General features: G+C 47.6%; 2 protein-coding genes across 2 annotated transcripts in view; both read left to right on the plus strand.

The window, feature by feature from the left end:
• Nucleotides 1-25,409, plus strand: part of LOC309347176 (maestro heat-like repeat family member 5) — a gene marked incomplete at its 3' end in the record, with an annotated part of 88,148 nt that overhangs the window by 30,598 nt on the left and 32,141 nt on the right. Inside the window, exon 10 of the mRNA XM_081871514.1 lies at nt 1,276-1,467. Coding sequence (XP_081727640.1) covers nt 1,276-1,467 — 192 coding nt within the window. The remainder of the gene's footprint in view (nt 1-1,275; nt 1,468-25,409) is intronic.
• LOC309346395 (maestro heat-like repeat-containing protein family member 7) lies at nt 1,543-5,836 on the plus strand. The gene is made up of 3 exons (XM_081870105.1): nt 1,543-2,419; nt 3,486-3,635; nt 5,283-5,836. Exons 1-3 carry the CDS (start codon nt 2,342-2,344, stop codon nt 5,439-5,441), a joined length of 387 nt encoding a protein of 128 aa, XP_081726231.1. The 5' UTR covers nt 1,543-2,341; the 3' UTR covers nt 5,442-5,836.

Here is a 25,409-nt window from a genome sequence, read left to right on the forward strand (position 1 = left end):
CTCCTCTGGGCCCGCCTGTCCGCTGGGGTCTCGCCCTTTCTAGACTCTTCTGACGCTGAGTCCCCTGAGTCTTCCCCCTCCCTCCGGCGAGCTTTAGGACCTGGTTCCCAATCCGGGTTTCCTGCTGTTCCGCGCGCCTGTACATTCGCACTTGGCGCGCGCGCCCAGCCGGCAACCTTCCTCCTGACCGTTACACTGCTCCTGTCACTGCTTCCCCCTTCGGAGAGGCTAGCTGGACCTGACTTCCCCTCCGTTCCCTCACTCTGCGATAGAGGCGTGGCCAGCCCTGATTCATCTTCTCTCCCTGCTGGAGGAGAAGCTGGCCCTGATACATGGGACTCTTTCCCCAAACCACGCTCTGGTGGAGGAGCTGGTCCTGATCTCCCGCTGCTGCTTTGGGAGTCCCCGCTGGCCCCTTGCTTCTGGTGTGTCCCCCCTGGGACCCCCCTTGCACTGGCCATCGGCGCCCCCCTCTGGGAATCTTCTGATTCGCTGGAGAAGCTCATGGAATCTCTCGGGCCACTTTCATACTCCCCTACGCTGCCCTCCGATTCTTCCCCTTCGCTCTCCATTTCCTCTCTCCCCTGTGCCTCTGCTCCTGAGCCCCTGACAGTTATTGTGGTAGTGTAATGGTTAGGAGAAAGGTCACTGGGTTGGCGCGAGAAGCAAGTTCAAATGTACAGGAGCGCGGGACAGCAGAGAGTGAGGATTGGGAACCGGGTCCTAAAGCACGCCGGAGGCAGGGGGAGGAGCTAAGCGACTCAGCGTCGGAAGAGTCCAGAAAGGGCAATGCCCCAGCGGGCAGGAGGACCCAGAGGAGAAGAGTGCAGCGCAGGAGGTGGAGCAGTGCTAGGATCTTAAACTGGTGTGGAAGGGGCGGAGACTCAGACGGGACTTCGCCGATCTAGAGTCTAGACGTAGGGCTGCACGCCCTGGCTTTGAAATGGAAATTAAACTTCAATAAAGACTTTTGTACATAACATCAGCCTGGCGTTGGTCCTCTGTGAGCTGGGACCTAGAGGCAGCTCTGACAGTTATGTAAAGGTTTGATTTGTTTTTTTTAATTGTCTGTTTTGTTTTTGTTTTTTGATTAAATTGATATTTGTTTATCTTTTTTTTCTAACCTTTAAAATCTTAATAAAAATCCATTAAAAAATAAATAAATCAAATCCAAACTCTTCTTCTTCTTCTTCTGAAAGCATGCCAGACAGTTTTCTCTTGCTGGGCTCTGTGGGACAAGGGCTGACTGTGCATCTCTCTCTCTCCACTTCTTAGGTATCCCAGGATTTCCCCCTTCTTGGACAGCTGGTGGCGCTCTTGTCCCTTCACCTCGCAGACAACGTGAAGGAGATTGGCCTGCAGTCAGCAGAGGCCTTGTACCATCTCCATTACATCATGATAGCCAAAATGGGTGAGGGGGATGCTGGGAAATGGCTGGTTTCTTGTAAGCCGCAGGGTGGGAGATCTGTAGCCCTCCAGAGGCTGCTCCAACTCCCATCATCCCTGAGTGTTGCCCATGCTGGCTGCTGCTGGGGTTGATCAGGGAGTTCAGGAGGGCCAGAATTGTGCTAGCACTGGCCTAACGCCAACACCCCGTTGGCCAGAGATGAGAGGGCAGTCTTGGGGGAGGAATTCACTGCTGATGTTCATCAGAAAAGCCTTCTGGACCTGACCAGTGGCCCAGCCCAGTCCAGCATCCTGTTCCCACAGGGGTTGATCAGATGCTTGTGGGAATCCAGCAAGCAGAATTCAAGCTCTTTCTACTCCTGTACTTTGCTGCCTCTGACCATGGAGGCAGAGCATAGCCATCCTGGCTAATAGCCATGGGTAGCCTTCTCTTCCATGAATTTGCCTCATCTTCTTTGAAAGCCATCTTGGTCCGTGGCCATCAGTGCCTCCTGTGGCAGGGAGTTCCAGAGTTTAGCTGTGCATTGCAAGAAGAAGGACCATCCTGAAACTTCAGTTTCATTGGAGGTCCAGTTGTTCTCATGTTATGAGGGCAAGAGAGAAAGCTTTCTCTCTCCACTTTCTCCAAGCCATACATTGTGTCTCCTCTTCCTCGCCGTTTTTCTAAACGGAACCGCCCCCCAAATGCTGCAACCAGCATTTGCTCCACAAGCACCCCAGTCCTTTTGGTTGCCCCCTTCTGAACCTTTTTTCCAATTCCGAATTATAATTTTTGAGGTGAAACCAATAATTGTTTTTGTTGGTCCCAGCGGGAAAACTGGAGGTTTTGAGCAGGGAGCACTAATGCTGGGTTCTTTTGCATGCATATTCCAAAACCCGACCCTGCTTAGGTAAGGAACTGGAGAAGAGGAGGAATAAAAATAAGAAAGGCAACATGGTCAGATGGGTCCGAGAAGACTTCTTCATCCCTGGGCCCTCTCTCTTCCACTACAACATCGCAAAAGTGGCCAAGGTAGGGGTGGCCTTTTGTACTCTTTATTGCTAAGACCGCAGCCACTCCCAGTTAGCAAAGATTTGCTCACTCGGGCCAACGGGGCCCTGCCCCACCAACTTCAGCCTGCCCTCAGGCAGCCCACGCCTTCTAGGGATGAGGGAGAGATTCAGAGCAGTTCACACTGGAAGCCAAAGCTATCAGATCAAGGCTTTCAGAAACAACAGGAGAACTGAAACACAACCCGCCTTTGAAATTCACATGTCCTTGAATTTCGCAATGCCAAACAGTGTGTAAAAAAATCCATGCGTGAGCTATTAGTGTAAATAACATTCAGAAATGCATTGTATTAGAATAAATTGCTCAAAGACAAGTGCCCGGTAGCCTAAACTGCATGCAGAATTCTACTTATTGAAATTCTACCAGGTGCTGGGAGACCTAGGGTTCAGATCCCCACTCACGAGTCAGTCACAGTCTCTCAGTCTAACCTACCTCATGAGACTAAAACGGGGAGGAGAGAGAACCATGCATTGCCACCTTGGGCTCCTCAGGGCGGAAAAAGAATAGGAAAAGTTGACTCATTCGATGCATCTTTCACAAGGCACTGCCAAGCCAATGGACTATGCCAACCTTGTGGTGGGTGTTTTTGTTGTATATTAAGAACAAAACACACAGCCGGCAGGTTCCCACCCAGTCTGTTAGGCATTGGTTATATAACGGATAGACACTATTATTCACCCTCTCTGTTCCTGGAGGGATTTTTTTTTTAAATTTTCTAGTCTGATTTTAGATTGAACCTCTTCATGTTCCAATGTCATAACCAATTTAAGATGTGGATCGAAAATAGCAAGGCGTCACCTGACTTTTAGTTTGGTTTGTTGTAAAATCTTTCAGCTACTTAAATAAACACATAAATAGAATCACCAAATTGTAGAGTTGGAAGGGACGTGGGGGTCACTTAGTTCAACCCTCTCAAGGCAGAGTGGAGATGTCTTTCACTTGGTTTGTGAAGGCACCCTTGGACTACTGAAACGTGGTCAGAGTGTGGAGCAGAAGAAAACTCCCTCTTCTTTCTTCTTTGTGCCAGGCTTTTGGGGAGCACCTCACGCCCAGCCAGATCAACGAAGTCGTGTTGAAGGCGATTGACAACCTGACAGTGGAAGACAGAGCCGTCTCTCAGGCTGCAGGAAAGCTCCTGAGGTCCTTCCTTGAGGAATGCGGCATGGAAATGGAGGACGTAAGGCTCAAAACGGAGGCAGGGGGAGCAGGTTTCCTCTAAATCAAACATTCTCTTCGGACTTAGAATTAGCTTGTTTCTGGGAAGTAAGAAGGCATTGTGTGGGAAGTAAGAAGAGCCAGTGTGGTGTAGTGGTTAAGAGTGGTAGACTCGTAATCTGGGGAACCGGGTTCGCGTCTCCGCTCCTCCACATGCAGCTGCTGGGTGACCTTGGGCCAGTTACACTTCTTTGAAGTCTCTCAGCCCCACTCACCTCGCAGAGTGTTTGTTGTGGGGGAGTTACAGATAGGTAGCCGTGTTGGTCTGCCATAGTCAAAACAAAAAATTCCTTCCAGTAGCACCTTAAAGACCAACTAAGTTAGTTCTAGGTATGAGCTTTTGTGTGCATGCACACTTCTTCAAATACACTGAAACAGAAGTCACCAGACCCTTTTATATAGTGAGAAGGTGGGGATGGGTATTACTCAGAAGGGTGGTGGGAATGGGTGATTGGCAGATAGCTGTGATGAGCCTGTTGACGACTCTTAACGACTGCAATAGGTCTTACAGGAAAAAGCAAGGGGTGAGAAGGTGAAAAATGGCTTTGTCATGTATAATGAGATAAGAATCCAATGTCTTTGTTCAGACCAGGTCTCTCCATGGTTTTAAGTTTGGTAATAAGTTGCAATTCAGCAGCTTCTCTTTCCAGTCTCTTTCCTGCTTTTTCCTGTAAGACCTATTGCAGTCGTTAAGAGTCGTCAACAAGAAGAGAACCCAAAATGAAAAAAAGGATAAAATCTTGGAAAAAATAAAGGAAGGAGAGAAGAAGCTGAGAGCAAAACCAAAATCACAGGAGATCCTGAAAGAGATAAAGTTATATCAAGTACAATATATGAAATTGATGAACCAGGAAATAGAATGGAAGATTACAAAATTTTTGCAGATATTTTGGCTAAAAGATTAAAAAGGGTGTTAGTAGAAGAAATTCATAAAGACCAAGCGGGCTTTCTCCCGGGCAGACATTTGTCTGATAATACGAGGAATATAATTTATATTCTAGAAAAATTACAAGTGAATATCAATACTAAGGCAGTTTTGATTTTTGTGGATGCAGAGAAGGCCTTTGACAACATTTCTTGGAGTTTTATGAAGAAGAATCTACAGGGGATGGGGGTAGGTCAAGGTTTTGAAAATGGTATAGGTGCAATTTATTCAGAACAAAAGGCAAAATTAATTGTGAACAATGCAGTGACAGAAGAGTTTAAGATTGAGAAAGGAACACGACAAGGTTGCCCAATCTCTCCATTGCTTTTTATATCGGTCCTGGAGGTTTTGTTAAATATGATCAGAAAGGACCAATTGGTTAAAGGCATACAAGTGGGTGCTAAACAGTACAAACTGAAAGCATTTGCTGACGATTTAGTATTGACTTTGCAGGAGCCAGAATCTAGTACCAAAAGGGTACTGGAATTGATTCAAAACAAAGATCACCACAAACAAACAACCACACCCTAGGCCAACCCCAACCTCTCTCACCACCAAAGGAACACAAGTGAACGGCAGAGAACCGGCACGAGTAACGCTGACACCAAACCCTACATACATTAAGCAAAATAGAAACAGGTTCACCACACTTTCTCATCCTGGTCTTCTTTTATCTTCTTCCAGCTGCCTATGGTTGTGAAGGAGATTTACAACCGTCTCCACCAGATCCCCGACACCCGCACTAAGGAAGTGACACTTTCGGCTCTTGTCAGCCTAGCCACCAAGCGCATGCAGCCGGTCGTAGACAGCCTGTTGGACTGTTCGATGGAGTGTGATGAGTAAGTTTTTGTGATGTGAAAATGGGGAGGGGTAGATTTAAGGGGTTTCTTAATTTATATTTATTTATATTGAATTTCGTACTTGCAAAAAATTGTGCTCCGAGTTGTGGTTTCTTTCTTTGCTAATGTATGTGCAATATAAAGAAAATATCAAAGGCCTGACTTTTTTTAAGAAAAGGAAAAGGGAAAAATTCTGTTTTGAAAAATTGCAGAAGTGCCACGGTGATCTGGAAGGCCTTGGTCGCTGATCAGTATTCCAGCGTCAAGCTGCTGAGACCTCTCCTGAAAAGGCTGCAGGATGAAGACCCCAAAGCGGAAGTCACTTCCAGGCGACGCAGCACTTCTCAAATGCCAATGGCGGTACGAAACCACTCAGTTTCTCTCTCCTGGATTGTTTTGAATGGGAGCTGGATGGGGCTGGGGGCTTCTTGCTGGGAGGGGGGTGCATCTTAATAAGTGGTCCATCCTGTGAGCACCTGCTTTGTATGCAGAAGGGCCCCAGCATCTCCATGTCGGGGAGTTCCTTGCCTGAAACCCTGGACAGCCACTGCTAGTCAGTGTAGACAACACTGAGGGAAATGGACCGGGGCTCTGAGTCGCGTCTGAGTCTGAGATCTTGATCTGACGATGACCTCTGCTGAATGCCGTTCTCCTGTCCTTGTCCCTCCAGGCTACCAACGCTCTGTGTCATATCCTGTCGTTCCCTGAGGCTGCAGGTATCCTGAAGAGCATGTTCCACCACCTGCTGTTTGCACTTAGCACTCAGATCTGTTTTGTCCATGAGGCGAGAAGAAGAGGTTCGAGGGCGGCAAGTCTAATCCCGGAGCCCTCTTCGCATCTCGATCCACTGATGTAAGGGACCTGCTAATGCATTTGGGGGGGGGGCCTCCCTTCTCTCTCTGACCCATAGTGGTGATGGCTCAGCTCTCCCCCAAGAGATAGGCTTCATTTGGACATGGAGGTTCTGCTTAGGTTAGATAGCTAGGAGACCCAGGCTTCCCCAACCCCTGTGCTCTTCAGTCACTTTGGACCACAACTCCCACCAGCCCCAGCCAGCACAACGGGGCTGAAGATGGGAGTTATTGTAGCCCAAAACATCTGAAGGACACTAGGATGGGAGAGGATGTTGGAGACTCTCCCGCACGATGGGCTGATTTGGGTGTGGTGGGACTCACGTGTCATGAAACCTTAAGTCTCCATCACAGCCGAAAGGTTGCCGCTTGTGCTGGAAACATGGGGGAGGCTGCAGGGGGTGATGGTTGGGGTTGGACTGCAAGATGTCAAGGACCTAAAACTCCCCAGATGAACCTACCCAGACCTTGCGCTCATCATCGGAAGCCCCTCTTCACATGCCTCCTCCACACAAGAAGGGGCCTTTTCTGTGGTGGCTCCCCATTAGTGGGTTGCTCTCCCCAGGGAGGCTTGCCTGGTGCCTTTAGATGCCAGGCAAAAATGGTCCTCTTCAATCAGGCCATTGGCTGATTAACCTCCTATGCCCTTTCAACTGTGTTTGTTAGAGGGAGAGGAGTTATTGGTTTGCTTTGGTTCTTGTTTTTATTCTGTATTTTGTGCTTTTTAACTTGCATTTTTATGTTGTGAACTGCCCGGAGATCTACGGGTGAAGGGCAGTATACAAATTTTTAAAATATAATATTCTTAATTCCTTCACTTGACTCAGGACCGCTGTGCAGGCCCTGAAACAACTGATTGGGCGTGTTGAATACCTTGACGATTTTGAGGTTTTGGGGTTGCAAAGCTGCTGGGATATGCTGTCAAGTCCAGAAAGCTTTTTCAAAGGCATTCGTCTTCTGGCAAGGTAAGAAGGTGAAAAGGACTGGCAGGTGAGGCATGAAGAGCAAGGCCTGCTTTCTGGGGAAATGGGGATAAACTTCTTATTTATTTCAGAAAATGTACCATATTGTTCACTCTATAAGACACACTTTCCCCCTCCTAAAAAGTAAGGGGAAATGTGTGTGCATCTTAGGGAGCGAATGCAGGCGGGAGGCTCTGCTCAGCGTTCAAGTAACCTGGTGGTGGTTGTTGTTGTGCAGGAACGCTGGGTGGTTCTTCCTGCCAGCTTCAGACTTGTGAATACTTTGTCTCTTACTCTTATGTTTCAGGACTTTGTTCACCTCCTCAACAGAACAGTATAATAGGATTGCCCGATTGGCACGGAAATATATGTGCTGTCCGAACAACAAGAAGAAAGCCATTGGCATGGCGTTTTACTTGGAGGTAGGAACTGGAAACAGGGAATGCCTGTTCTAATGTTTCTAATGGTTTCTTTATTCCTCACAATTTAACTGTCAAATGTTCTTTAGTATTTACACATTTTTTATTTAATTGTACAACTTCAACTGCATTCACTGCTATCATGTCTAATATATATGGACAGTGTTTTTTTGATAGAAGATGAATGTATACATAATAAAAGATGCACTTACAGTGGCTTTGCTCCAACTTAGGGGATGTCCGACTCTGATACAGACACTTCCATGACCTAGCGCGCAAGTTACTGCAGGCAGCAATCATACAGGTATTCCGTTAATGGATGAGCAAGTCTTCACCTTTGGAAGGCTAAGATTTTTCTTAAAATTACATTTTTATATGTACTATTGGAAACACCTTAAAGCTGGTATAAGTTCATATGTATTTATTTTTGCCTGCTTTAAAGATTGATTTTTGTATGTCTGCTGGTTTATTATATATCTTTTTTTCTCTTTGTTCCGCTATGTATCGGGGTGGGGAGACATAATAACAACAACAACAACAACAACAACAACAACAATAATAATTCTTTGCTCGTCCAAATAAGCTTTTTTCATATATTTATTGAGGCCACTAAGTCTTTGAACTGAAGAGATTTCTCCAGTTTCAAGCGTCATCTCATGCTCTTTATGAGCCAAGTCCAAACCCTCCTGCAGTTCAGACCCAGCTTAGGATGTGTTTGGTTCAGCATGATTCCAACCAGCTCATACTCTTTCCTTCCCTTTCCAACCAAAATGTACCTGACTGTGAGAGCAGAGGTGAGTTAGATTGGGAGGGCCATGCCCAGCCCTAGAGGTTGGAAGGCGGGGTCCAGGCCCACCAGAAACCAGCAGAGAACTCCATAGTTCCAAATGGAAGCACCAGCCTAGCTTCTGCTGCAGCCACGTTGGGATGAGAAGGGGCAGGAGGGGTCATGCGTGGTGGGTGCTTCTTGCTGGAGACCATTGATTTGAAGTGAGCTGCTTTGGGGGCCAACCTGAATCAATCCCAAAATAACCCGTTCAAGAGGTGCTTTTTAGAAACTGAGCTCACACTAAAACTGTAAAACCATGAAAATATATGCTTATGAAATACATGATATTTGTTGTCTGATAAGGGGGGGGGGCAGCAGCTCTATACCTTCCATGGGTCACAACAAGCCTGGGGGTCAAAACAAAGCACCACCATCTCAGGTGAATATCAGGATTGAGTCCATTGCTCAACTTTATCTGGTGTCACTTAGGCTCTGCCAGTGAGACCACTTGTGCTGCTGCTGCTGCCGCTGCCCTGTCTGGCTGTCAAAGCCTCAACGACCTGCGCTGCTGCTGCAGCACATTCTGACGGGCAAAGCCTCGATGACCTGCGCTGCTGCCGCTGCCCTGTCTGGCTGTCAAAGCCTCGACGACCTGCGCTGCTGCCTCTTCCTTTTCTGGCTGTCAAAGCCTCGAAGATCTGAGCTGCTGCCGCAGCCCCTTCTGGCTGTCAAAGCCTCGAAAATCTGCGCTGCTGCCTCTGCCTCTTCTGGCTGTCAAAGCCTCGACGACCTGCACTGCTGCCTCTTTCGTTTCTGGCTGTCAAAGACTCGACGACCTGCGCAATAGCCGCTGCCCCTTCTGGCTGTCAAAGCCTCAACGATCTGCGCTGCTGCCTCTTCCTTTTCTGGCTGTCAAAGCCCCGATGACCTGTGCTGCTGCCGCTGCCCCTTCTGGCTGTCAAAGCCTCGACGATCTGCGCTGCTGCTGCAGCACATTCTGACGGTCAAAGCCTTGACGACCTGTGCTGCTGCCGCTGCGCCTTCTGGCTGTCAAAGCCTCAACAATCTGCGCTGCTGCCTCTGCCTCATCTGGCTGTCAAAGCCTTGACAACCTGCGCTGCTGACGCTTCTGGCTGTAAAAGCCTCGACGACCTGCTGCCGCTGCCCCTGCTAGCTGTCAAAGCCTCGACGATTGGTGCTGCTGCCTCTGCCTCTTCTGGCTGTCAAAGCCTCGACAACCTGCACTGCTGCCTCCGCCTCTTCTGGCTGTCAAAGCCTTGACGACCTGCGCTGCTGACACTGATGCTTCTGGCTGTCAAAGCCTCGACGACCTGCGCTGGTGCCGCTGCCCCTTCTGGCTGTTAAAGCCTCGACGACCTGTGCTGCTGCCTCTGCCTCTTCTGGCTGTCAAAGCCTTGATGACCTGCACTGCTGCCTCTGCCTCTTCTGGGTGTCAAAGCCTCGACAACCTGCACTGCTGCCTCCGCTTCTTCTGGCTGTCAAAGCCTTGACGACCTGCGCTGCTGACACTGATGCTTCTGGCTGTCAAGGCCTCGACGACCTGCGCTGGTGCCGCTGCCCCTTCTGGCTGTTAAAGCCTCGACGACCTGTGCTGCTGCCTCTGCCTCTCCTGGCTGTCAACGCCTTGACGACCTGTGTTGCTGCCGCTGCCCCTTCTGGCTGTCAATGCCTCAACGATCTACGCTGCTGCCTCTGCCTCTTCCGGCTGTCAAAGCCTCGATGACCTGCACTGCTGCCTCCGCCTCCTCTGGCTGTCAAAGCCTTGACAACCTGCGCTGCTGACGCTTCTGGCTGTCAAAGCCTCAACGATCTGCGCTGCTGCCTCTGCCTCTTCTGGCTGTCAAAGCCTCGACAATCTGTGCTGCTGCCTCTGCCTCTTCTGGCTGTCAAAGCCTGGACGACCTGCACTGCTGCCTCTTCCTTTTCTGGCTGTCAAAGCCTCGACGACCTGCGCTGCTGCCTCTTCCTTTTCTTGTTGTCAAAGCCTCGAAGACCTCGGCTGCTGCCGCAGCCCCTTCTGGCTGCCAAAACCTCAACGATCTGCGCTGCTGCCACAGCCCCTTCTGGCTGTCAAAGCCTCAACGATATGCGCTGCTGCCTCTGCCTCTTCTGGCTGTCAAAGCCTCGACGACCTGTGCTGCTGCCTCTTCCTTTTCTGGCTGTCAAAGTCTCGACAACCTGCTCTGCTGCCGCTGCCCCTTCTGGCTGTCAATGCCTCAACGATATGCGCTGCTGCCTCTGCCTCTTCTGGCTGTCAAAGTCTCGATGAGCTGAACTGCTGCCTCCGCGTCTTCTGGCTGTCAAAGACTCGACAACCTGCGCTGCTGCTGCTGCCCATTCTGGCTGTCAAAGCCTCAGCGACCTGCGCTGCTGCCTCCGCCTATTCTGGCTGTCAAAGCCTCGACGACCTGCACTGCTGCCGCAGCCCCTTCTTGTTGTCAAAGCCTCGACAACCTGTGCTGCCGCCTCTGCCCCTTCTGGCTGTCAAAGCCTCGACAACCTGTGCTGCTGCCTCGGCTTCTTCTGGAAGTCAGAGATTCGATGACCTTTGCTGCTGCCACTGCCCCGTCTGGCTGTCAAAGCCTCAACGACCTGCTCTGCTGCCGCTGCCCCTTCTGGCTGTCAAAGACTCGACGACCTGTGCTGCTGCCTCTGTCGCTTCTGGCTGTCAAAGCCTCAACGATCATCGCTGCTGCCTCTGCCTCTTCTGGCTGTCAAAGCCTCGACGACCTGCACTGCTGCCTATTCCTTTTCTGGCTGTCAAAGCATCAACGATCTGCGCTGCTGCCACAGACCCTCCTGGCTGTCAAAGCCTCAAGGTCCTGCACTGCTGCCTCTTCTTTTTCTGGCTGACAAAGCCTCGATGACCTGCGCTGCTAACGCTTCTGGCTGTCAAATCCTCGACGACCTGCTGCCGCTGCCCCTTCTGGCTGTCAAAGCCTCGACGATCTGCGCTGCTACCTCTGCTGCTTCTGGCTGTCAAAGCCTCGACGATCTGCGCTGCTGCCTCTGCCTCTTCTGGCTGTCAAAGCCTCAAGGTCCTGCACTGCTGCCTCTTCTTTTTCTGGCTGTCAAAGCCTCAATGACCTGCGCTGCTGCCTCTTCCTTTTCTTGTTGTCAAAGCCTCAATGACCTGCGCTGCTGCTGCAGCCGCTTCTGGCTGTCAAAGCCTCAACGATCTGCGCTGCTGCCACAGCCTCTTCTGGCTGTCAAAGCCTCAACGATATGCGCTGCTGTCTGCCTCTTCTGGCTGTCAAAGCCTCGACGACCTGCACTGCTGCCTCCGCCTCCTCTGGCTGTCAAAGCCTTGACAACCTGCGCTGCTGACGCTTCTGGCTGTCAAAGCCTCAACGATCTGCGCTGCTGCCTCTGCCTCTTCTGGCTGTCAAAGCCTCGACAATCTGTGCTGCTGCCTCTGCCTCTTCTGGCTGTCAAAGCCTGGACGACCTGCACTGCTGCCTCTTCCTTTTCTGGCTGTCAAAGCCTCGACGACCTGCGCTGCTGCCTCTTCCTTTTCTTGTTGTCAAAGCCTCGAAGACCTCGGCTGCTGCCGCAGCCCCTTCTGGCTGCCAAAGCCTCAACGATCTGCGCTGCTGCCACAGCCCCTTCTGGCTGTCAAAGCCTCAACGATATGCGCTGCTGCCTCTGCCTCTTCTGGCTGTCAAAGCCTCGACGACCTGTGCTGCTGCCTCTTCCTTTTCTGGCTGTCAAAGTCTCGACAACCTGCTCTGCTGCCGCTGCCCCTTCTGGCTGTCAATGCCTCAACGATATGCGCTGCTGCCTCTGCCTCTTCTGGCTGTCAAAGTCTCGATGAGCTGAACTGCTGCCTCCGCGTCTTCTGGCTGTCAAAGACTCGACAACCTGCGCTGCTGCTGCTGCCCATTCTGGCTGTCAAAGCCTCAGCGACCTGCGCTGCTGCCTCCGCCTATTCTGGCTGTCAAAGCCTCGACGACCTGCACTGCTGCCGCAGCCCCTTCTTGTTGTCAAAGCCTCGACAACCTGTGCTGCCGCCTCTGCCCCTTCTGGCTGTCAAAGCCTCGACAACCTGTGCTGCTGCCTCGGCTTCTTCTGGAAGTCAGAGATTCGATGACCTTTGCTGCTGCCGCTGCCCCGTCTGGCTGTCAAAGCCTCAACGACCTGCTCTGCTGCCGCTGCCCCTTCTGGCTGTCAAAGACTCGACGACCTGTGCTGCTGCCTCTGTCGCTTCTGGCTGTCAAAGCCTCAACGATCATCGCTGCTGCCTCTGCCTCTTCTGGCTGTCAAAGCCTCGACGACCTGCACTGCTGCCTATTCCTTTTCTGGCTGTCAAAGCATCAACGATCTGCGCTGCTGCCACAGACCCTCCTGGCTGTCAAAGCCTCAAGGTCCTGCACTGCTGCCTCTTCTTTTTCTGGCTGACAAAGCCTCGATGACCTGCGCTGCTAACGCTTCTGGCTGTCAAATCCTCGACGACCTGCTGCCGCTGCCCCTTCTGGCTGTCAAAGCCTCGACGATCTGCGCTGCTACCTCTGCCTCTTCTGGCTGTCAAAGCCTCAAGGTCCTGCACTGCTGCCTCTTCTTTTTCTGGCTGTCAAAGCCTCAATGACCTGCGCTGCTGCCTCTTCCTTTTCTTGTTGTCAAAGCCTCAATGACCTGCGCTGCTGCTGCAGCCGCTTCTGGCTGTCAAAGCCTCAACGATCTGCGCTGCTGCCACAGCCTCTTCTGGCTGTCAAAGCCTCAACGATATGCGCTGCTGTCTGCCTCTTCTGGCTGTCAAAGCCTCGACGACCTGCACTGCTGCCGCAGCCCCTTCTGGCTGTCAAAGCCTCGACAACCTGTGCTGCCGCCTCTGCCCCTTCTGGCTGTCAAAGCCTCGACAACCTGTGCTGCTGCCTCTGGTTCTTCTGGAAGTCAGAGACTCGATGACCTTTGCTGCTGCCGCTGCCCCGTCTGGCTGTCAAAGCCTCAACGACCTGCTCTTCTGCCACAGCCCCTTCTGGCTGTCAAAGCCTCGATGACCTGCACTGCTGCCTCCGCCTCTTCTGGCTGTCGAAGCCTTGACAACCTGCGCTGCTGACGCTTCTGGCTGTCAAAGCCTTGACGACCTGCTGCTGCTGCCCTTTCTGGCTGTCAACGCCTCATCGATCTGCGCTGCTACCTCTGCCACTTCTGGCTGTCAAAGCCTCGACGACCTGCGCTGCTGCCTCTTCCTTTTCTTGTTGTCAAAGCCTCGATGACCTGCGCTGCTACCGCAGCCCCTTCTGGCTGTCAAAGCCTCAACGATCTGCACTGCTGCCACAGCCTCTTCTGGCTGTCAAAGCCTCAACGTTATGCGCTGCTGTCTCTGCCTCTTCTGGCTGTCAAAGCCTTGATGTCCCGTGCTGCTGCCGCTGCCCCTTCTGGCTTTCAAAGCCTCAACGATCTGCGCTACTGCCGCTGCCCCTTCTGGCTGTCAAAGCCTCAACTTCCTGCGCTGCTGCCACTGCCCCTTCTGCCTGTCAAAGCCTCGACGATCTGCACTGCTGCCTCTGCCTCTTCTAGCTGTCAAAGCCTCGACAACCTGTGCTGCTGCCTCTTCCTTTTCTGGCTGTCATGGCCTTGATGACCTGCGCTGCTGCTTCTTCCTTTTCTTGTTGTCAAAGCCTCGATGACCTGCGCTGCTAACGCAGCCCCTTCTGGCTGTCAAAGCCTCAACGATCTGCACTGCTGCCACAGCCTCTTCTGGCTGTCAAAGCCTCAACGTTATGCGCTGCTGTCTCTGCCTCTTCTGGCTGTCAAAGCCTTGACGTCCCGTGCTGCTGCCGCTGCCCCTTCTGGCTTTCAAAGCCTCAACGATCTGCGCTACTGCCGCTGCCCCTTCTGGCTGTCAAAGCCTCAACTTCCTGCGCTGCTGCCACTGCCCCTTCTGCCTGTCAAAGCCTCGACGATCTGCACTGCTGCCTCTGCCTCTTCTGGCTGTCAAGCCTCGACGATATGCGCTGCTGCCTCTGCCTCTTCTGGCTGTCAAAGCCTCGATGTCCTGCGTTTCTTCCGCTGCCCCTTCTGGCTGTTAAAGCCTCAACGATATGCGCTGCTGCCGCTGCCTCTTCTGGCTGTCAAATCCTTAATGAACTGTGCTGCTGCCTATGCCTCTTCTGGCTGTTAAAGCCTCGACGACCTGTGCTGCTGAGTCTGCCTCTTCTGGCTGTCAAAGCCTCGATGACCTGCACTGCTGCCTCTGCCTCTTCTGGGTGTCAAAGCCTCGACAACCTGCACTGCTGCCTCCGCCTCTTCTGGCTTTCAAAGCCTTGACGAACTGCGCTGCTGACACTGATGCTTCTGGCTGTCAAGGCCTCGACGACCAGCGCTGGTGCCACTGCCCCTTCTGGCTGTTAAAGCCTCGACGACCTGTTCTGCTGCTTCTGACTCTCCTGGCTGTCAACGCCTTGACGACCTGTGCTGCTGCCGCTGCCCCTTCTGGCTGTCAATGCCTCAACGATCTACGCTGCTGCCTCTGCCTCTTCTGGCTGTCAAAGCCTCGATGACCTGCACTGCTGCCTCCGCCTCCTCTGGCTGTCAAAGCCTTGACAACCTGCGCTGCTGACGCTTCTGGCTCTCAAAGCCTCAACGATCTGCGCTGCTGCCTCTGCCTCTTCTGGCTGTCAAAGCCTCGACAATCTGTGCTGCTGTGTCTGCCTCTTCTGGCTGTCAAAGCCTGGACGACCTGCACTGCTGCCTCTTCCTTTTCTGGCTGTCAAAGCCTCGACGACCTGCGCTGCTGCCTCTTCCTTTTCTTCTTGTCAAAGCCTCGAAGACCTGCGCTGCTGCCGCAGCCCCTTCTGGCTGTCAAAGCCTCAACGATCTGCGCTGCTCCAAAGCCTCTTCTGGCTGTCAAAGCCTCAACGATATGCGCTGCTGCCTCGGCCTCTTCCGGCTGTCAAAGCCTCGACGAACTGTGCTGCTGCCTCTTCCTTTTCTGGCTGTCAAAGTCTCGACAACCTGCTCTGCTGCTGCTGCCCATTCTGGCTGTCAAAGCCTCAACGATATGCGCTGCTGCCGCTGCCCCTTCTGGCTGTCAAAGTCTCAACAATCAGCGCTGCTGCCTCTGCCTCTTCTGGCTGTCAAAGTCTCGATGAGCTGAACTGCTGCCTCCGCCTCTTCTGGCTGTCAAAGACTCGACAACCTGCTCTGCTGCCTCCGCCTCTTCTGGCTGTCAAAGCCTTGACGACCTGCGCTGCTGACACTGATGCTTCTGGCTGTCAAGGCCTCGACGACCTGCGCTACTGCCGCTGCCCCTTCTGGCTGTCAAAGACTCGACGACCTGTGCATCTGCCTCTGTCGCTTCTGGCTGTCAAAGCCTCAACGATCATCGCTGCTGTATCTGCCTCTTCTGGCTGTCAAAGTCTCGATGAGCTGAACTGCTGCCTCCGCCTCTTCTGGCTGTCAAAGACTCGACAACCTGCGCTGCTGCTGCTGCCCATTCTGGCTGTCAAAGCCTCAGCGACCTGCACTTCTGCCTCTGCCTCTTCTGGCTGTCGAAGCCTTGACAACCTGCGCTGCTAACGCTTCTGGCTGTCAAAGCCTCGACGACCTGCTACCTCTGCTGCTTCTGGCTGTCAAAGCCTCGACGATCTGCGCTGCTGCCTCTGCTGCTTCTGGCTGTCAAAGCCTCGACGATCTGCGCTGCTGCCTCTGCCTCTTCTGGCTGTCAAAGCCTAGACAATCTGTGCTGCTGCCTCTTCTTTTTCTGGCTGTCAAAGCCTCGATGACCTGCGCTGCTGCCTCTTCCTTTTCTTGTTGTCAAAGCCTCAATGACCTGCGCTGCTGCCGCAGCCGCTTCTGGCTGTCAAAGCCTCAACGATCTGCGCTGCTGCCACAGCCTCTTCTGGCTGTCAAAGCCTCAACGATATGCGCTGCTGTCTGCCTCTTCTGGCTGTCAAAGCCTCGACGACCTGCACTGCTGCCGCAGCCCCTTCTGGCTGTCAAAGCCTCGACAACCTGTGCTGCCGCCTCTGCCCCTTCTGGCTGTCAAAGCCTCGACAACCTGTGCTGCTGCCTCTGGTTCTTCTGGAAGTCAGAGACTCGATGACCTTTGCTGCTGCCGCTGCCCCGTCTGGCTGTCAAAGCCTCAACGATCTGCGCTGCTGCCACAGCCTCTTCTGGCTGTCAAAGCCTCAACGATATGCGCTGCTGTCTGCCTCTTCTGGCTGTCAAAGCCTCGACGATCTTCGCTGCCGCTGCTGCCCCTTCTGGCTGTCAAGCCTCGACGATATGCGCTGCTGCCTCTTCCTCTTCTGGCTGTCAAAGCCTTAATGAACTGTGCTGCTGCCTTTGCCTTTTCTGGCTGTCAAAGGGTTGACGACCTGCGCTGCCGCCGCTGCCCCTTCTGGCTGTCAAAGCCTCGACGGCCTGCACTGCTGCCGCTGCCTCTTCTGGCTGTCAAAGCCTTAATGAACTGTGCTGCTGCCTATGCCTCTTCTGGCTGTCAAAGGGTCGACAACCTGCGCTGCTGCCGCTGCCCCTTCTGGCTGTCAAAGCCTCGACGGCCTGCACTGCTGCCGCTGCCCCTTCTGGCTGTCAAAGCCTCGAAGTCCTGCGCTGCCGCCGCAGCCCCTTCTGACTGGGAATCTGGAGACCCATTAAAAATCACAGGCGGGTGAAGCCTGTGAACATGGGATTCGGCGGGCACCCTTTGCACCTCCCCTACCCGTGGGGAAACCCGGTTTCAGGTATCCGGAGCGACGTGGGGTGAGCGGCACGGTGCTTAGATTCGACTGCTTCTTCCACGGAGCGAAGCCGCTATGCTGTTGCCGGAGAGCGCTGACTTTTTTCTTGTGGACAATTTGACTTTAAAGCAACTACCCATGAGTAGAGCTGAAGCAGGAGAATTGAATTTTTAAACGTCTAATTTGGTATCGAAACGGGGAGGTTCAACACAGGAAGTCCGCCTTCCCCTTTTGTAACTAGACTGAAGCAACGAGGCTGCAAGCTGAAGTCTTTGAAAGCCTATTGTAAAGGACTAAATTTCCATTGGTAAAAAACATTAAACCCCCCTTGGAGGCCGGAGAAGGGGGGAGGGAGTTTTGGACGGAGCATGTCTGCAGGAGAGAGCGAAGAGAGTTAAAATACCACTGCTCCGACCCTGGAAACGGGCTGGTAGCAGGACTGACGTTCATTGACAGTGATTAGAATGTTCATTGACAGCTAGCTAAATAAGAGAAATACATTGTTTCCACTGTCTCTGTCTGCTCTTAAAAAGGAGTAAAAGTAACTGAAAATTGAAACTAACTTCATTGTTTGAACTGTGTTTAAAAGGGGACATTACGGATTAATATAAATAGAAACTGTTTCCCCCTAGAGGAAGCTTTTGAAACTGTTACAAGTGCTGGGCTGGGGGAATTTCCAGCTGCAAGATAAAAAACTGTGTGACTCTGGGACTGACCTTGAATCTTTTAAGTGTTATGGCAAATGGAAAGGAAAAAACAGACCAGTCAATTCCTGAAAAAACATTAAGGTCTGGGAAGACTTTGCAGCAACCCAGGAGAGCCTCAACATCAGCCCCCCTGCCTCTTCAGCTGCTGTACCAGCATACTCAAAATCAAGAGGAATGTCAACAGAAGAGGCCTTAGCGGTTGCATTAAGCAAGATAAATGATTCATTGTAACAGCTTAACAAGAAAGTGGATGTGGCAACCACTAAAATTGATTTAGTATAAATAATCTGGGTCAAAAGGTGAATACCAGTACAGAAACCATTCAGAAATTGATACAGGAATCTACTTTGATACAGCAGACTGCGGAGGAAGCCAGGGAAAAAGCTGTTGCTGTGGAATGTAAAGTAACACAACTGGAGAGAGAGAGAGTCCCAGCCCTACAGAGGCAACTTGATGACCATAAGTTGAAGCTTGCTATGATTGAACTTAAAGAAAAACAGACAAATCTGAGGATCAGAGCTTTACCTGAATTGGAGAAGGAAAGTTTGATCAGAGCTTTACCTGAATTGGAGAAGGAAAGTTTGATAGACTTTCTCACGCAGGAATTTGCCAACTTTTGGGACTTGGACTTGGGCCGAGAAGAGTTTAGAATTGTGAAGGCCTTCAGACTTGGAAGAGGAGGGAAAAAAGAGAAGAATAGAATAAGAGATTGCTTGATTACCCTCCAAATCAAAGAAGAGAGAGACAGAATATTGGGTTGGCACTACCAGAAGAACTTAGAAGTACAACAGTCAAGAGTGGAAATTTTTTAAGACATCCCGAAATATCTCTTGGATCTTAGGCCTAACTACAGAGACTTGGTTGCCCTGCTGAGAAGGAATAAAATCATCTTTAGGTGGGAGTTTCCCCAAGGTCTATCTTTCAGTTTCAAAGGAAGGAAAATAAAAATAAGATCAGTAGAAGATAAAGTAAAGTTTTGTATAAATACGAAGAAGATCTGCAGAAGGAACTTGGAAAAGGGCCACGAGCATCGGATAGAAGATCACCAGATAGAGGACTAGAGCAAAGAGCATCGGATCACCAAATAGAGGAATATTGGATATATCAGCATTACCCTTTGGATTGGATCCCCCAGTGAACGTGTCACCAACACCACCAACAGAAGAGCAAGCATTGGGCGCAGTTGGAGGAATATCAGTGTAATTACATCATGGCGTTGCAAGTTTTGAGCTGGAATGTAAATGGACTGAACTCCCCAGAAAAAAGGCGGAGAGTCTCATTTATTGAAAAAAGAACAATTGGACTTGAACTGTTTACAAGAAACACATGTGATAAGGCTACACAGGAAGATATTGAGTAATAAAAGATTGGGCCATGAATTTATCTCATCAGATAAAGTTTAAAAAAGAGGAGTGGTCCTTTATGCAAAGGAGAGCCTATCACCGAAATTTATATTCAAAGATGACCAAGGAAGATTTGTTGCAATTGAAATTCAATCACAAGGAGAGCAGTTCTTGATAGTAGGCATCTATGCACCAAATGAAGGAAAATCGGAGTTCTTTAAGAAGTTACATGAGACTCTGATGGATTATATGGACTATAATATGATTTTGATGGGAGATATGAATGGAGTGGTGTCTACAAATATGGACAAGGCACAGAGACAGGTAGTCACTAAAGATGGTAGACTACCAAAAACCTTTTTTGACATGACTGAAAATATGGACTTAGTTGACATTTGGAGAATGAAGAGTCCTCGGGGAAGAGAGGGAACTTTCTTCTCTGAGGCTAAAATGACATGGACAAGAATTGACCAAATTTGGATAACTAGAGGACTGGTTCCGAAGACTAGCAAAGTGGAGATTTGCCCCAAAACTTGTTCTGACCATAATGCTGTGAAGATGGAAATTAAATTGACGCCAATTGGTTCCTTTAGATGGAGGATGAACGATACATTGTTCAGGAATGAAGAAGTGACCAAGAAGGCCCAAAAAAGTCTGAGAGACTATTTTGAGATAAATATGACTACTACAGTGGAAAAAAAGAATAATTTGGGACGCAAGTAAAGCGGTTATGAGAGGATTTTTAATACAACAGAATGCAGTTAAGAAGAGAACTCAAAATGAAAAAAAGGATAAAATCCTGGAGAAAATAAAGGAAGGAGAGAAGAAACTGAGAGCAAAACCAAAGTCACAGGAGATCCTGAAAGAGATAAAGTTATACCAAGTACAATATACGAAGCTGATGAATCAGGAAATAGAATGGAAGATTAAACAGATGAGGCAAAAGACATTTGAATCGGCAAATAAGTGTGGAAAATTGTTGGCCTGGCAAATGAAAAAAAGACAAAAACTTAATACTATTACTAATTTGGAAGTGGAAGGAAAGAATATACAGAACCCAGTGGAGATTAGGAAGTGTTTTCAGAGGTATTTTAAACAACTTTATACACAGGAGAAGCAGAAAGAAATGGATATTGATCGATTTTTGAAAATAAATGGACTACATAAAATCTCTCAGGAAAGCCAGCTAATGTTGAATTACAAAATAACAGATCAGGAAGTGGAAGGGGCCATCCAGAACATGCAATTAGGTAAATCTCCAGGACTGGATGGTTTGACTTCAAGATATTACAGACCTTTGAAAGAATGGTTAATACAACCATTGAAGGAAGTCTGTAATGAAATATTGGAGGGGAAAAGGGCACCAGAGTCGTGGAAGGAAGCTTATATTACACTTATACCGAAAACAGAGACTGAAAAGACACAGCTTAAGAATTACCGCCCCATATTGCTGCTTAATGTGGATTACAATTTTTTTGCAGATATTTTGGCTAAAAGATTAAAAAAGGTGTTCTCCCGGGCAGACATTTGTCTGATAATACGAGGAATATAATTAATATTCTAGAAAAATTACAAGTGAATATCAATACTAAGGCAGTTTTGATTTTTGTAGATGCAGAGAAGGCCTTTGACAACATTTATTGTTTTATGAAGAAGAATCAACAGGGGATGGGGGTAGGTCAAGGTTTTGAAAATGGTATAGGTGCAATTTATTCAGAACAAAAGGCAAAATTAATTGTGAACAATGTAGTGACAGAAGAGTTTAGGATTGAGAAAGGGACACGACAAGGCTGCCCAATTTCTCCATTGCTCTTTATATCGGTCCTTGAGGTTTTGGTAAATATGATTAGAAAGGACCAAGAGGTTAAAGGTATACAACTGGGATCTAAACAGTACTAAACAGTACAAACTGAAAGCATTTGCTGATGATTTAGTATTGACTTTACAGGAGCCAGAATCTAGTACTAAAAGAGTACTGGAACTGATTCAAGAATTCAGACAGGTAGCAGGTTTTAAGTTGAACAAGATGAAAACTAAGGTTTTAGAGAAAAACTTAACTGTGAATGAGAGAGAGAAGTTTCAGGAGGAGACAGGACTAACATTGGTTAAGAAAGTGAAATATTTAGGGGTTAACATGACTGCTAAGAATGTGAACTTATTTAAGGATAATTATGAAAAATGTTGGATTGAAGTGAAAAGGGACTTAGAAATATGGTCAAATTTGAAGTTATCATTGTTAGGCCGAATTGCTGTGATAAAAATGAATGTATTGCCAAGTTGTTTTTGTTTCAAACATTGCAAATTCTGGACAAGATGGATTGTTTCAAGAAGTGGCAGAAAGATATTTCTAGATTTGTCTGGCAGGGCAAGAAGCCTAGAATAAAATTTAAGATATTAACTGATGCTAAAGAAAGAGGTGGATTTGCCCTGCCAGACCTTAAACTTTACTATGAATCAGCTGCTTTTTGCTGGCTGAGAGAATGGCTGCTTCTTGAAAACACTGACATGCTGGATCTAGAAGGTTTCAATAATGCATTTGGTTGGCATGCATATTTGTGGTATGATAAGGTAAAAGCACATAAAGCGTTTAAAAACCATATTGTTAGAAAAGCACTGTTCAATGATTGGATAAGATATAAGGATTTGTTAGAAAAGAAAACCCCAAGATGGTTGTCACCAATAGAAGCGAAGGCACAGAAAAAACTCAATATGGAGGACAAATGGCCGAAATATTGGGAAATTTTGGAACAAGATGGTGACAGAATAAAATTGCAGAGCTTTGAAAAATTGAAAAATAAAGTGCGAGATTGGCTCCATTATTACCAAATAATGGAGGCATAAAATTTGGACAAAAAAGTTGGCTTCCAGGTGGAAAAATCAAAATTGGAAACAGAATTATTAGATCCAAAAACTAAGCATTTGTCAAGAATGTATAACTTGTTGCTGAAATGGAACACTCAGGATGAAACGGTGAAATCTGCTATGATTAAATGGGCAAAAGATGTTGGACATAACATAATGATGGCTGACTGGGAACAGTTATGGACCACAGGTATGAAATTTACGACATGTAATGCCCTAAGAGAGAATTTAATGAAAATGATTTACAGGTGGTACATGACACCAGTCAAGCTTACAAAAAATTATCATTTACCCGACGATAAATGTTGGAAATGTAATGAGACTGATGGTACATTCTTTCACCTTTGGTGGACATGCCCAAGGATTAAGACATTCTGGGTAATGATTTATAATGAAATGAAAAAGGTATTCAAATATACCTTCCTGAAGAAACCAGAGGCCTTTCTCCTGGGCATGGTTGGCCAATTGGTGCCAAAGAAGGATAGAACATTTTTAATGTATGCAACAACAGCAGCAAGAATACTCATCGCAAAGTATTGGAAGACACAAGATTTACCCACCCGGGAAGAATGGCAGATGAAGTTGATGGACTACATGGAATTGGTGGAAATGACTGGCAGAATCCGAGACCAGGGAGAAGAGTCGGTGGAAGAAGACTGGAAAAAGTTTAAAGACTATTTACAGAAATCCTGTAAAATTAATGAATGTTAGGAAAATGTTGGAATGAAGTTATATGGCTTTAGTAGAAATGTTATAAGGAACTAAGTACAAATAGATTATTAGTGTATTAAAGGGAAAAATAAGGTTAGAATATGTTAAGATAATTACAGGACAGAAAACAGAGGAAGATGGAAAGGAATTGCTGAAACAATTAACAGAAGTGGAATACAAAAAGGGAGGTGCGAGGAGGTCGCGGAAATAAGTGAATGAAAGATAAGATACTGAATTTGTTTGATGTGTTTTAAATTGTGTTTGTTTGTTTTTTAGTTTAGTGTGTTACTGTTATGTAGTGTTTTTGTATTGTATTGTATTTTTTTTTATTGTATTGTATTGTTTTTTTATTTGTAGTGTTTAAATTGTTGGAAAAGTAATAAATATTATTTATTTTTTTAAAAAAAGAAAAAAAACACTGACGTGTTGGATCTAGAAGGTTTCAATAATGTTTTTGGTTGGCATGCATATTTGTGGTATGATAAGGTAAAAGCACACAAAGCTTTTAAAAATCATATTGTTAGAAAAGCATTGTTTGATGTTTAGATAAGATATAAGGATTTGTTAGAAAAGAAAACCCCAAGATGGTTGTCACCAATGGAAGCGAAGGCACAGAAAAAAACTCAATATGGAGGACAAATGGCCGAAATATTGGGAAATTTTGGAACAAGATGGAGACAGAATAAAATTGCAGAGTTTTGAAAAATTGAAAAATAAAGTGCGAGATTGGCTCCATTATTATCAAATCATAGAGGCATACAATTTGGACAAAAAAGTTGGCTTCCAGGTGGAAAAATCAAAATTGGAAACAGAATTGTTAGACTCAAAAATCAAGAATTTGTCAAGAATGTATAACTTGCTGTTGAAATGGAACACTCAGGATGAAATGGTGAAATCTGATATCATTAAATGGGCACAAGATGTTGGACACAACATAATGATGGCTGACTGGGAACAGTTATGGACCACAGGCATGAAATTCACGGCATGTAATGCCCTAAGAGAAAACTTAATGAAAATGATTTACAGGTGGTACATGACACCAGTCAAGCTTACAAAAAATTATCATTTACCCGACGATAAATGTTGGAAATGTAATGAGACTGATGGTACATTCTTTCACCTTTGGTGGACATGCCCAAGGATTAAGACATTCTGGGTAATGATTTATAATGAAATGAAAAAGGTATTCAAATATACCTTCCTGAAGAAACCAGAGGCCTTTCTCCTGGGCATGGTCGGCCAATAGGTGCCAAAGAAGGATAGAACATTTTTAATGTATGCAACAACAGCAGCAAGAATACACATCGCAAAGTATTGGAAGACACAAGATTTACCCACCCGGGAAAAATGGCAGATGAAGTTGATGGACCACATGGAACGGGCGGAAATGACTGGCAGAATCCGAGACCAGGGAGAAGAGTTGGTGGAAGAAGACTGGAAAAGGTTTAAAGATTATTTACGGAAATATTGTGAAATTAATGAATGTTAGAAAAATGTTGGAATGAAGTTATATGGCTTTAGTAGAAATGTTATAAGGAATTAAGTATAAACGGATTAATAGAGTATTAAAGGAAAAAATAAGGTTAGAATGTGTTAAGATAATTATAGGATAGAAAACAGAGGAAGATGGAAAGGAATTGCTGAAACAATTAATAGAAGTGGAATACAAAAAGGGAGGTGTGAGGAGGTCGCGGAAATAAGTGAATGAAAGATAAGATACTGAAATTATTTGATGTGTTTTAAACTGTTTTTGTTTTGTTTTGTTAGTTTAATGTGTTAGTGTTATGTAGTGTTTTTGTATTGTATTGTATTGTTTTTCTGTTTTGTAGTGTTTAAATTGTTGGAAAAGTAATAAATATTATATTTTTAAAAAATGAAGAAAGTAGGAAAAACCACTGGGGCGGTAAGATACAATCTAAATCAAATCCCTTATGAATACACAGTGGAAGTGAGGAACAGGTTTAAGGATTTAGATTTGCTGGACAGAGTGCCTGAAGAACTATAGATGGAGGCTCGCAACATTATACAGGAGGCAGCAACGAAAAACATCCCAATGAAAAGGAAATGCAAGAAAGCAAAGTGGCTGTCCAACAAGGCCTTACAAATAGTGGGGGAGAGAAGGCAAGCAAAATGTGAGGGAGATAGTGAAAGATACAGGAAATTGAATGCAGATTTCCAAAAAATAGCAAAGAGAGACAAAAAGGCCTTCTTAAATGAGCAATGCAAAGAAATAGAGGAAAACAACAGAATGGGAAGAACCAGAGATTTGTTCAAGAAAACTGGAGATATGAAAGTAACATTTCGTCCAAAGATTACCATAATAAAGGACAAAAGTGGTAAGGATGCTAGCAAGGTTATGCTTAAAATTCTACAAGGAAGACTCCCAGAAGTGCAGGCTGGATTTAGAAGAGGTAGAGGAACCAAAGACCCAGTTTCAAACATGCGCTGGATTATGAAGAAAGCTAGAGAGTTCCAGAAAGACATCTACTTCTGCTTCATTGACTATGCAAAAGCCTTTGACTGTGTTGACCACAGCAAACTATGGCAAGTTCTTAAAGAAATGGGAGTGCCTGATCACCTCATCTATCTCCTGAGAAATCTCAATTGGTTCAAAATTGGGAAAGGAGTACGACAAGGCTG

This window comes from Podarcis erhardii (genome assembly GCF_964252035.2).
Source record: "Podarcis erhardii genome assembly, chromosome: 7".
NCBI lineage: Eukaryota > Metazoa > Chordata > Lepidosauria > Squamata > Lacertidae > Podarcis > Podarcis erhardii.